The sequence below is a fragment of the Rhincodon typus genome, chromosome 21 (genome assembly GCF_021869965.1).
Source record: "Rhincodon typus isolate 14 chromosome 21, sRhiTyp1.1, whole genome shotgun sequence".
In the NCBI taxonomy this organism is placed as follows: Eukaryota; Metazoa; Chordata; class Chondrichthyes; order Orectolobiformes; family Rhincodontidae; genus Rhincodon; species Rhincodon typus.
Window position 1 is genome coordinate 39,119,628 of NC_063352.1, and position 14,120 is coordinate 39,133,747.

Genomic DNA, 14,120 nt, shown 5'->3' on the forward strand with positions numbered 1-14,120 from the left:
TCAGGGACATGCACGTAGCTCGTTGACTGGACCAGGCAGCATCTCTGAGCTCTTTACTTGCTCTCTTTTATGTTCACTCACTTTGAACTAGCCGAGATGCTCGCGCTACCTTTGCCTCTCAACCAGACATATCGAGCACATGATAAAGCTCTCTGCTTTATTGCCATGCCAATTAGTGCAGACACAAAGTACTATGGACCAGACCAAACCCCCTCAAAACATATCAAGTAAATAGCCTAGACCCTAACTTTTATCATATTTAAAGGCAAGCGTAAGGTGTTGCATTCCAGATGTGATTCGATTGATCAAACTACTAGGCTTTAAGCAAAACACACTTTACTCTTGCACCACAGTTAAAATACAAACAAAAAATATTGACATAACTTTAACTCTATCAAAATACTTAACGAAATAGCATACTATTTAACTACTACTCTGACTTTTTTAATAAAGCAGCATCCCATAGACACATCCTTGGCAAAGGCAAATTCAGCAAAACAGACTTGCTCACTTGTTATCTCTTCCAGTCCAGGAGAAGGAACACCGACAGAATGAATCTCGCAGCAATGAGACAACTCGAGCTTTTACAGCAGTGGAGAGAGAGCTGTATCTAGCAGCTTCAATTCCAAAACCCAAACTTTAAGAACTGAAAGCAAAAGTGCAACCTTGGGTCTTCTGTGTGAGCCTGACGCCACCCACTCATGCTTCTTTTGTCTACTTTAAAAAAAAAATTCCAAAGCTATTTACTCTGCTTTCCATGGAACTGAAACCTTGGCAACGTGTTTACAACAGTCTGCTTCAAGAGAACCATGACAGACAAATCCCTCTTAAAGGCACATATCATCACAACAGACAAGAAGCTTGTCAGCATTTCTCAGTCAAGTCAAAGGAGATAGTGTTCAGTCAAAGGACATAGTGTTCAGTCAAGGAGTCACAGCACAGTAAGTCAAGGTCTTTGTCCAATACCAGTCTAGTAGCTTAGACACAGCCAGTCAAGGATTCGGGATGGTCAGAATCCGGATCCTTTCATAAGGACATGAATGTCAGATAGCCCACCAGCCATCGTGACTCTTTCTGCACTATTCTGGCCTGTTTTCCTCCTGGAATTTGTGAGAGAGGAAGAGAGAAACAGATATTAGAGTGTGTGGCACAGTGTTACTTTTGGTTGAAGTGGGAAGATGTCCCAAATGAGTATCAGCACAGAGGGCATGCAGGGTTCGTGGTGGGTGATGGTGAGTGAGGGAAAACGTTGTAGGCAAGAGTGAGCATGGATAGAGTATGTACCTGTTGGGAGGTGGGTACAGTAGCAGAGATAGACTGAGTGTGAGGTATATGAGAGGAAATGGTACCGCTTAGTCTGGCAGAGTAGATACATTCACTGACCTCCTTCCTGATCATTCATCCAGATGGCTAAGTCTGCCCCTTGATGGCAGTCTAGAACTAGGCTGTCATGATCTGGAGAGGTGGCCTTCTGCAATGTCAGGGGCAAATGTGCAGAACTATCCAGGGCACCTCTGAACTAACAGTGCTTGTCCAGGTGCACAGTAGCCCTTTAAAGATGACACTAGTCCATTCTGGGATATTAAGCAATGATGAATTGTTCTCGGTACAGGGAGTGGTAGACTCAATCTGGAATTGGACGAGATGGATGGCGTTGGGAGGGGTTGGTAGTTAATCAGGCAGGTTTGGTAAAATGCTGCAAGAAAACTTGCTAAGCTTCATGGAAAAAAACCCTCCCAGAAACTAGAAGAAATTGGCACTTAACAAAACAAAACTGAAAATGCATTTCAAGTGAACTTCATTAATGCTAGCTTAATAGGAAAGGATGATCTCATTTCAGGAAATCAGAGTTGTGATGAGTTGTTTTCTTGAACCGGTTGGTGCAATTCAGTGTTGAAACAGCAGGAATTTCAGGATTTTGACCCAATGGCACTGAAGAAATGGTGATATATTTTCAAGACAAGATGGTGTCTGGCTTGGAGAGAAACTTGCACATTGTGGGTTTCCCATGAATCTACTATCATGTAATTCAAGATGGCAGTGGTCATAAATTTGATGATTTTCTGTAGTGTAACTTGTAGGTGGTACACACTGCTGCAATGGTGCGTTGGTGGCCAAGGAAGTCAATGTTTGTGGATGTTGTGCCAATCGAGCAGGCTGTCTTTTTGGCTTGGATGGTGTCAAGGTTCTTGAGTATTGTTGGAGTTGTACTCATCCTGATAAGTGGAGAGCATTTTATCTCACTCTTTAAAATGGGCCCTGAAAATGGTGCACAAGCTCTAAGGAGTCAGGTAAGTTCCACACTGCAACAGTCCTACTCTCTAATCCTTCGCTCTTGACAGAGGGGATCCACAGATGGTAATGCCATTGAATGTCAAGGAGTGATAAGTTAGATTCTCTCTTGTTGGAGATGGTCATTGACTGGCACTTCTGCAGTGAAAATGTTACCTGCCAGTTGTCATCCATGCCTGGATATTGTACGGGTTTTGCTGCATGGGATTAGTGTTAGGTTAGGGAAAGGGGAATATCATCTCTGTCATCTCGGCTTCGGGACATCGAAGTAGACCCACCCATCTTTAGCTGTTTCTTCGATAACTTTCGCTCCATGATAAAGTCAGAAGTATGGATATTTGCTGATGATTGCACAATAGTCAGTACCATTCATGACAACTCCAATACCGAAGCGTGTCCAAACGCAGTAAGATTCATTTCCGGAAAGATGATGAAAGCAGTCTTTGAATACTTTTAATAAAATATATTGTAAGAGGTAGATGCATTCTTGGAAATTTTATTGGAGATAGGCAGCAATGTTGACTTCAGGCTACAATCAGATCAGACATGATGTTAGTGAATGGCGGAACAGGCTCATTGGGCCAAGTGCTTAATCCAGTTCCCAAATTCTCTGTTGATATTAACAGTAAAGCATTTTAAGATATCCTGGAAGATGCTATGAAGATTCAAATTCATTATTTCTTTCTCATCTACATGACACCAACAGGATAATGTGATTGAGGATATGATGCTGGAGCATTCTTGGAAAAAACTTGTATTTTTTATTAATTTTCCTTTTGTGAAGAATTAGATTTTTCCATAAACATTGCAATGACATAATTTAGCTAGCCTACCTTTTGAGTACTTATTGGCTCACATAAGTATATTAAAAAATTAAGCTTAGTTTTGAGATCTTCTGCAAAGCTGAGTCAATACTTCATTTCTCTATCAATATAACACTTCAGCAAATTTGCAGTAATCGATTAAGTTTCAGTTGATGCATATTACCGGTGCATGGTGAAAGCCAGTGTGAGAAATGCTTCATTTTGTAAGGCATTAGTGCTGTCTACATTAAGTACTTAAAAATGCTATTTCATCTCTACATTTGTTTATTTACTTGACTGTCATTATTAAAAACTTATCTTGCCTATTGCTAAAACAAAACAGCAAACGTTTTTGCAGATTGTATTAGTAGTCCGGCGTTATTGAGAACATAAGTTGCTTGAGAAAACATTTGCAATTTGTTTTCATAGAGGTGCATGTACACACATGCCTAAGGTGATTTATGCAACTGAGTGTTCATTGCCGCTGTGAAACATGGATTTCAAAAATGTAACACAGTCCATAAACCTGTTAGTATTTGTGAATAAGATTCTCAGACCATGATTTCTGTTTACATCATGATGGTACTTGAAAAACAAAATAAACTAAGAACCAGGGCACAGAAAGTAAATCAATAGAATTGATGTATTTTAATTTTTTCATTAATGAACGTATACATAAGAATATAACAAATAGTATGTTGAATTGACTAATCATTCCTCCAAGTCTGCTTTGTCATTTAGCTTATTTTCTCTCTCAGTTCCCTCTTCCGTGCTGTCTTTATATTCTTTTATTCTTTTCATTTCAAAAAAGCCTGAAGGTATCTCTCTCAAATGTACATAACAACTGAGGATCACAGCTGGCTGGGCAATGACTTGAAAAATTTCACAGCCTTTCACTGAAGAAATTTCTTCTCATCTCACTCCAAAACGGCTGACCCATTATTCTATAACTCTCTGCTGTATAAGAATAGAAATTTTCTCGTATTTTAACTTTTTTCTTTTTTCTTCATTTAGCGGAGGACCACATTCCAGAAAATGGTCACATTCAATTTTAAACTGTTACACTTCCTTCCATGCCAGCCATTCCCCAGACTATCATCTCTGGTCCCTCAATTCCGTGGGACACAAGCTTGAATGAGCCACAGGCAGAGGTTTAGTTATCCATCTGTTATTAGTTATAGATCTGATGGCACTACATAAAGCACTATAGGGTCTTGCTGTCATCTGCTAAAACTCTTTACTGTTCCAGCATCATCCAAGAAATGCCCTCGTTCCTTATTTCTATTGCAAAATGTCTTCTTACATCCCTTGCTCTTATCAATTTTCACCTCAAGTAGTAAGTGTGAGGCAATCGTGGACTTATTTCTCACAAGTATCAAGACTATCTGATCTGCTGCCTCTGCTGTGATCCTCACTTCCATTAACCCAACCGATCAAATATCCCTGCTCAGCAGATATTGTTAATTCTTTCTCTTCATCACTGCTCTTCTCAAGAAATCAATGCTCAACCCCATCAATCTTGCAAACTACTTCCCCTTCTTAAAACCTCCTTTCCTAAGGCCTTGAAAGAATTGTTGGATCCCAAATCTTTACCCTTTATTTTGGGAATCCACATTCGAATCTTTCCAATCAGGTTTTCACTCTGCCACAGAACAAAAACTGTTTTTTATTTGAATTCACAAATGACATCCTATGTGATTGTAACAAAAGTAAATCATCTCTCCTCATTGTTCTTGGCCTGAGTGCAGCTGTTGATCTGGTGGACCATATCATCCTCCAATGCCATTTTCCTATCAACCAATTCAGTGGCACTGCTTTAACCTGGTTCAGTTCTCATCTATTTAATTGTAGCCAAAATAATCATTTGCAATGGCATTATTTTCCTCTTCTGCAGTTTTACCTCTGCTGCCTTCCTAGCATCTATTCTTGGCACTTTCTTATTTATGATCTACAGGCTGTGACGTTATTCAAAAGAACAGCATTCATTTTTACATATATGCTGAGGACATGCTTCTGTAGTCATCACCCATTTCTCTAGACTCCTCAAATGATGCTGAAATATCTTACAACAGGAGCAGGTGTAGGCCTCACGGTCCCATCTCCGCCATTCATTAAGATCATGATTGATCTGATTGTGATCTCACATCCACATTCCTACCTATCCCTGATAACTTTTGATTCCCTTGCTTTCGAAGAATCTGTCCTTCTCAGGCTTAAAAAGGCAACCGAAGCAAAGTTACAAACGCTTACAAAGTTCTGAGAGAAAAAGAAGTCACATTTTCTGTTTTTATTGCAAGACCCCATATTTTGAAATAGCTCCTTTTCGAGGTTATTAAGTAATTGAAAACGTAGTCTCCACATCTACTGTCAAGACACCTCAGAATCTTCCATGTTTCACTCAAATTTCATCTTATGCAACTAACCCCCAGCGTATACAAGCTCAGCCTCTCCAATCTTCCCTCATAAGCCAACACTCCCATTGCATGTATTTGTCTGGTAAATCTTCTCTGAGGTACTTCCAATGCTTTAACATCAATATTCAAATAAGGTGTCCAGTACAACACACATTTATTTACGTGTTTAGCTGAAGTATAACCTCCTTACATTTGAATTCAAATCCCCTCAATAAATTATAGCATTCTATTAACTTTCCTAATTACTTACTATAACTGCATATTGGCTTTTTGTGTCTCATGCGCTGAGACACCTAGATCTTCACTCCAGAGCTCTATAAGCTATCACTAATTTGCATAAATATTCTTCCTTTTTATTCTTCTTGCCAAAATGGACAGTTTCACATTTTCACAATCTATACTCCATTTATCAGATCTTTGCCCACTCACGGCAGACTTTTAGTCCTCTTCACAACTTATTTTGCTACCTATTTTGTGCCACTGGCAAATTTGATGATGGTATCTTAAATCCTTTCATCCAAGTTATTTATTTATGTTATAAGCCATTGAGATCCAAGCACCAATCTCTTTGTGGCATTTTATCAAAAACCTTTGGAAGCCTGAGGACCACCTGTTCGCCAGTTCCCCTCTATCCAATAATATTTTACTTTTCAAAGGACTCCAATAGATTGATTGCACGAGATTTCCCTTTCACGAAACCATGTTGTTTCTGCCTAATTACCTTGAATGTATCTAAATGCCCTGCTATAATGTCTTTAATTACAGCTTCTAACAGCTTCACAATGACAGATGGTAAGCTAAATGATCTGTAGATTGCTGCTTTCTGTCTCATTCCCCTTTTGAATAAAGGAGTTACATTTGCTAGCTTTCAATTGACCTTCATTCAAATCTAGTGAGTTTTGGAAATTTGAAACTAATACATCAGCTGTCTCCTTGCCACTTCTTTTAAGATCTGAGGATGAAGTCCATCAGGACTCAGGAACTTATCATCCTGCAGCTCCAACACTTAGTACCGGTTTTCTATGATTGTGCTTCTTCTGACTTCCTCCCTCCCTTTGATTTCATGTTTATAGCCATTTTTAGGATGTTCCATGTATTCTCTATAGTGAACACTGATGCAGAATACTAGTTTAATATATCTACTATCACTTTATTTTCCTTTATCAATTCTCCAGAGTAACTTTCTAAAGGACCAACACTCACTTTGTTAGCACTTTTCTTTTTTAAGTATTTATAGAAACTTTTGCTATCCGCTTTTACATTTCTGGTTAGCTTTCTCTCGTACTCTAATTTTTCCTGTTTATTTAATCATTTTGTCATACTTTGCTTTTTAATATCCCGTCCAATTTTCTGACCTATGTTTGTAGAATCATTTTTTTCTTTTGAGTTTGATCCTATTTTAACGTATCCAGTTAACCACAGATGATGAGCCCATCTCATTACATGTATCTATGCTGTGTATTCTGAATTATCCCATTAAATATGCACCACTGCATGTCTTTTGACGTATTCTTTAAGGCAATATGATATAGGAGCAGAATTAGGTTGTTCGGCCCATCAAGTCTGCTCCGCCTTCAATCATAGCAGATATATTTCTGAGTTCCATTCTCCTGCTTTCTACTTGTAACCTTTACCTTAGTTTGCCAAGACTCTGCTTTCATGCTCTCATAATTAACCTTATTGAACTTTTAAAACATAGTCTCAGACCCACTTCTTTCTTTCTCAAACTGAATGTATAATTCAGTCATATTATGGTCACTGCTACCGAGGGCTGCCTTCACTACAAGATTATGAATTAATCCTGCCCCATTGCTTTAACTTTTATGGAAGGCTTATGCGTTTCCATAACTATTTTAAAACTAATAGAATTATGATCACTAGGCATAAAGTGTTCTCCTGCTATCACTTCAGTCATTTGCCCTGCCTTATTAACCAAGAGGTCAAGTTTTGCTCCTTCTCTAGTAGGAACATTTACATATTGATAAAGAAAGTTTTCTTGAACACATTTAACAAATTCTTCACCATCCAAACCCTTAACCCTATGGCAGCCCCAGTCAATGTTTGGAAAATTAGAATCACCTACTATTGGGACATTGTAGCTCTTACAGAAACTTAGCTGAGGGATGGACAGGACAGGCAACTCAATATTCCGGGCTTGAAATGCTGTAGGAAGGATAGAAAGGGAGGCAAAAGAGGAGGGGGAATGATGTTTTGATTAAGCAAAACATTACTGCTGTAACTAGAGAAGATACTTTCGAACAATCGCCCAGTGAAAATATATGGGTTGAAATTAGAAATAAAAAAAATGATCACTTTGATGGGATTGTACTATAGGTACCCCTGGATAGTCAGAGGGAAATTGAGGAACAAATATGTAGAGAGATCTCGGATATATGTAAGAATAAAGTTATATCAGTTGCAGACCACTTCAACTCCCCCTCCCACTCCCTGGACGACATGTCCATCCTGGGCCTCCTCCAGTGTCACAACGATGCCGCCCGAAAATTGGAGGAACAGCACCTCATGTTCCACCGTGGAACCCTACAACCCAAGGTCTCAGTGTGGACTTTACGAGCTTCAAAATCTCCCCACCACTGACCTCATCCCAAGACCAGCCCCCCTCTCATCCCCGCCTCCTTGACCTGTCCGTCTTCTCTCCCACCTATCCGCTCCTCCCATCTCACTGACCCATCCTCACCCCCACTTCCTACTTACACTCACCTCTCCGACCTTCATCCCCACCTCCTTGACCTGTCCATCTTCTCTCCACCTATCTGCTTCACTATCCACCTTCTATCACAGCATCCCCCCCCCCCTTTTTTTCAGAGCCCCCTCCCCCACCCCCATTTCTGAAGAAGGGTGCAGACCCGAAACGCTAGCTTTCCTGCTCCTCTGATGCTGCTTGACCTGCTGTGTTCCTCCAGCTCCACACCTTGTTATCTAGTATCAGCAGTTCCTACTATCTCCTAATGGGAGCTATGCTTTACTTTGAGAGGATGTTATGTTTCAGTTGTGCAGGGTATTGATGAGCCCACATCTCAAATACAATGTGCTATTTTGGTCTCCTTACTTAAAGAAGGATGCAAATGCCATGAAAGGTGGTTCAGCAGAGGTTTATAAGAAATCTGGAACGAGGAGATTGTCTTATGAGGATAGATTGTACATATTGTTTCCTCTTGTGGGTGATTCCAGAGCTAGTGGGCACAATTTTCAAATTGAGATCACCCTTTCAAGGCAGAGATGAGGAGAATGCCTTGTCTCTCAAAGGATTGTACAACTTTGGAACTCTGCCTCAGAAGGTGGTGTGAGGCAGGGTCATTGTATATTTTTAATTTTGAAGTGCCAGATTCTCATTAGGCTTGATTTCAAGGGTTATCAGGGGTGGATGGCAATGTGGAATTTGAGACAAAAACAGCTTATTGAGTCACAGAGCAGGTTCAAGAAACTGAATGGACAACTTCTGCTCATCTACTTGCCTGTGTGTTCATATGTTCAAATATAAAACCTTCAGAAGTGTTAATCACATTTAGCTAGAAATCTTAGCCGAGGCAGCAGCTCTTCAGGAACTTCAGTTTGTTTGGCCAACAATGATAGAAGGTTAACCAAATTGTTTGCAGTGATGGTATGTAACGAACACTTTCCTTTAAACCACTAGAATTGAAAATTCTACTGATCCAAGGGAGGAGTTGCCCATTAACTTGAGTCCCTCTTCAAACTTCTCTTGCTATAATTTATGAGTCAGCGAATTAGCCTGAAAAATTGTAACCCTATACCAGAACCACAGTCATTGTGAGTCTCCACTGGGAGATTAACTTCTGTAGATACATGGAATAAATGTAACAGCAATTAAGATTAGTGGATAAAAAAGTCTGTCATGAATAAAACCTTCAAGTGTTGGATTACCAATAAAACTAGCCGATATACAGAAGACAAATTTAAAGGAAAAGTTTACAAATGGGGGAATAAAATGTCTGAAGCAATTTGCATTCATCCATCTTCATGAAACCTTTATCACAGGGCAGTTCGCACAGTGCTTCGTTGACCCATTTATTTTGGAAATATCCTGTGCTTTGATTGGAGCCTTGCCTGAATATTTAAAATTTTTCATCTTTAAACAGGTTAATTTTTATATTTGTAGAAGCCTCAGTCTTAGCCTCTTAATTAGTGATGATAAAGCTGGGTTCCAAATCCGTTGTGTGCCTAATTGTCCAGTCTGTATCTCTTTCAAACTCGACCTGTCCTTCCCTTGTAACTCTTTTTGGTCTAGACCATGTTTTGTGAACAGTATTATAAACACTGAGAGCTTTTTGTCACCTAACTACTTACTATCAGCAGTGACCTCCAGACTTTGAATAGTTTCTGTATTTTGGAACACTTCTAAAGGTTTTTAATTAAATCATACAAAGTCTATTTATTGTCCTTTTGGAAAACTTCTGTGGTCATTCCACATAATCTATTATCGAGTCCAGAGCCAGTATTGGCAGCAATGCTCTTTTTTGATGGACAGATTTATTTGGCTGCATTCTCACTTCTCCAAACTCTGAACGCAAGAATTTGCAGTTTGATAAAAACAAAACCTACTCTTGTTAGTATACAGAAAAAAATACAATTGTTTTGGTTTATGAGAACCTGACTTACAGTGGACACTTCATGCACTAGGGCTTATAAAATCAATTTAAATTACTCATCTCAACGCACTCCTTCCCCATTAAAAGAAATTTTTGTGCATGTCCATAATTGGTGTGAGGCACAGTTCCGGGCTAATGTTGTAACTGGAATGAAATGGCATATTCCAAAGTGTTTTTTAATTTTACAGTGCTATTCCCATGAAAAGCCTCAGATGTATTCTGTGAACTTCCTTTTATCACAGTTGTTATTGGTCCACTTATTTTACCGGTACAGTAATTTATTATTACAGAGTACGTAGGAAATGCAAGATAGGGAATTGACTCAGTGTAAAGTTGAATGGGTCTTTCTCAGGTTAGGAAAACGTAACTAGTGAAATGCCGCAAGGATCATATTTAAGCTTTACTTTTTGATGACATTATAAGTTACCCGTAATATTTAAAGGATAACATTATCTTGCCAAATCCACTGCCACCAATACTGACTATAAGCTTATCTGAACACCCACATAAATATTGTATCCACAAAGCATCTTAGAGGCTTGGTGTTCTACAGTGAGAGATTCATCTCCTAACTCCACAAACTTTTTCAGTCACCTGTAAGCACATCAGAAGTGTGATAGAATACTCTCCAGCAGCAGTTCTAATAATATGCAAGAAGTTTGACATCATCCAAGATAAATCAAATGCTCATATCTATCGAATAATGTGGAAAATTGACTAGGTATGCCCTATAAAAAAACAGAACAAATCTGAACTGGTCAATTTATTGCTCCATCATTCTATTCTCAATCATTAGTAAAATGATTGCAGGTATCATCAACAGTGCTATCAAGCAGCATCTGCTAAACAACAACCCATTCACTGTCCAGTTTGCATTACGCCAGGGCCATTTAAGTCCTGACCTCATTACAGTCTTGGCTCAAACATGGACAAAAAAGCTGAATCCCAGAGGTGAGGTGAGAGTGACAGTCCTTGACACCAAAGCTGCATTCAACCCAGTGTGGCGTCAAGGAGTCCTGGCAAGATGGGAATCAATAGGAATCTGGGAAGGGGGAAAGCCCTCCACTGGTTGGAGTCATACCTGGCCCATTGGAAGATGGTTATGATTTTGGCGGTCAGTCAACTCAGCTTCAGGACATCTCTACAAGAGTTGCTCAGGGCAGTGTACTAGGCCCAACCATTTTCAGTCGCTTCATCAATGACCTTCTCTCCATCATAAGGTCAGAAGTGGGGATGTCAAATCATCAGTAAACAATGTTCAACACTGTTTGCAACTCCTCAGATACTGAAGCAGTCCATGTTCAAATCCAGGCTTAGGCTGACAAGTGGCAAGTAACATGCATGCCACACAAATGCCAGGCAATGATCATCTCTAATAAGAAACAATATATCAACTGCCCCTTGACATTCAATGGTATCACTATCACTGAATCCCCCACTATCAACATCGTGGGGGTCACATTGACCTGGAACTGAACTGGACTCACCACATAAAGACAGTATTCACAAGAGCAGATAAGAGGCTAGGAATATTGCAGCAAAAAAACTTAATTTCTGACTGCCCACTTAACTGATGGGTGTAGCTCCAACAGCATTCTAGAAGCTTAACACCATCCAGGACAAAGCAGCCTGTTTGATAGGCACAACATCCACATCCTCCACTACCAGTGCTCAGTAGCAGCAGTGCGTACTATCTACAAGATGCGCTGCTGAAACTTACTAAAGATACTGAGACAGCACCCACTTTCCAAACCAAGACTTGCACCACCACAACCACCTGCAGGTTCTCCTCCAAGCCACTCAGTACCCTGACTTGGAAATATGTCTTTGTGCCTTCAGTGTCGCTGAGTCAAATTCCTGGAATTCCCTCACTTAAAGTATTGTAGGTCTACCTACAGCACATGGACTGCAGTGGATTAAGAAGGCAATTCACCGCCACCTTCTCAAGGGCATCTAGTGACTGGCAATAAATGCTGGCCAGCAGTGGCCTCTTTGAACTGCATCCTGTACATTTGCATCCTTCTACACACTACTCCAGAGTCAAGCCCACTTGACTGGCACACTATATCCACAGGCAACCACTCCCACTGCCACTGATGCTCAGTAGCAACAGTATGTATTGTTAACAAGATGCACTGCAGAAACTCACCAAAGATCCTTAGACAGCACCTTCAAAATCCACAATCACTTCCGTCTAGAAGGACAAGGGCAGCAGATACATTGGAACCACTATCTCCAAGTTCTCCTCCAAGCCACTCACTATGCAGACTTGGAGATATATCTCCATTCCTTCATGTTGCTCCCTAATGGTAAAATGGATGTACCTACAACACATGGACTGCAACGGTTCAAGAAGGCAACTCACCACCCCCTTGACAAGGACAAATAGGGACAGGCAATAAATGCTGGCTGGCCCACGATGCCCATGTCCCATAAAGTGAATTAAAAAAAACACTTGAATAGACAAGAGCAGTAGGCAAATGGAATTAACACAAGCCTCAAGTTTTGCACCATCCCAAATTGGAATTATATTGTCATTTCTTAATTGGCTGCAGGTCAAAATTCAAGGCAGTAGCATGTCATCATCTTCTGACTGGCAGTAAATGTTGCTTGCGATGTCCATGCAAAACTAAAAGTTTACAAAATTCCCAGGATATGGGTGTCAATCACATTGAGTAGCTGCAAGCTGTATCCCAAAGTTGATTGTGCTAATTAAATAGAAAACCAAGGAGACAGTTTTTCTTTTGTTTATTGATGGACCGTAGATAATTCAAAGGCAACAGCAAATTTTTTTTGTCATTATGCTCCATTCAGAACAAATTATTTGCTTTGGTCTTGTAATATTTCCCTTTTGATAGAAAATTAAAAATTAAATGCGACACAAAACTATCATATCAATCATTATTATTCTGCTTCTTTTTGCATGAAAGAGTGTGATTTCTAATTCCGGATAAATTTACTCTCGACATGAGATGTGTAAATTCATTTTGCAGTGCTGGAATTTCAGGTTTGAAAAATTATGTAATGTTTCCTTTATACCCAAAACTAAATGTTAAATGTAATTGAGCCATTGTGTTTACAATTCATTTGTTCATTTGATGAAGTCGGGAGAAAATCTAAAATTTCTGTTTCAATTGGACACAAAGAAGGTCCTTTGTTCTTTGACTTCTGCTCATAACTTTCCTTCTTCTCTGTACAGATGCCGAGGATCCAGCAGACCCTGTGGCACCAACAATTGTTGTTCCTCCAAAAAACACTAGCATAGTAGCTGGCACAAGTGAGGTCACTCTGGAATGTGTTGCCAATGCAAGGTGAGTGGGAGAAACAGCAAGGTCTTTATTGGCGAACGCTGGTGTATTAAAAACAAAACAGCTACGTACTGATCACACAGCTTGTATATTCTGTAAATGTCAGAAAATGTTTTGAGCTGAAGGCGGAAGAGAGGCAGTCAATTTTACTTTGATGTTGAATCAATTTTTTAAAAATACATTTTGGAGCCATCCTTTGTTAGGGTCTAATATTGAGATTCTAATTTGGTCCTAACTTAGCAGGGAAAGAAATATATATTTAGGACGAGAGATACAAAAAAGGGAAGATGTGCAGAAAGATTATGGCTGCATTTGAATTTTTTTTATTTGCTGATGGGGTTTTGGCATCACTGGCTAGGCCAGCATTTATTGCCCATCCCTAAATGCCGAGACAGCTGTTAAAAGTCAACAACATTATTGTGGGTTTGGAGTCATGTGTAGGCCAAACCAGATAAGGGCAGCAGATTTGCTTCCTAAATGACATCATTGAACCAGATGGGTTTTTACAACATATGGTTATTAAATTAATGGTAATGTTTATTGGGCTAGCTTCTTATTCCAGAATTTTTTTAAAATCAAATTTCATCATCTGCCGTGTAGGATTCAAACCCATTTCCCCAGAAATTAGCCTGAGGTTCTGGATTACTGGTCCAGTTACTTTACCATTGCACCACC

At 39.6% G+C, this 14,120-nt stretch overlaps 1 protein-coding gene across 1 annotated transcript in view; it reads left to right on the forward strand.

Annotated features, from left to right (window-relative positions):
- Positions 1–14,120, forward strand: part of sdk1a (sidekick cell adhesion molecule 1a) — a 720,929-nt gene that overhangs the window by 424,179 nt on the left and 282,630 nt on the right. The window contains exon 6 of the mRNA XM_048609738.1: positions 13,337–13,448. Within this exon, the coding sequence (XP_048465695.1) occupies positions 13,337–13,448 (112 nt within the window). The remainder of the gene's footprint in view (positions 1–13,336; positions 13,449–14,120) is intronic.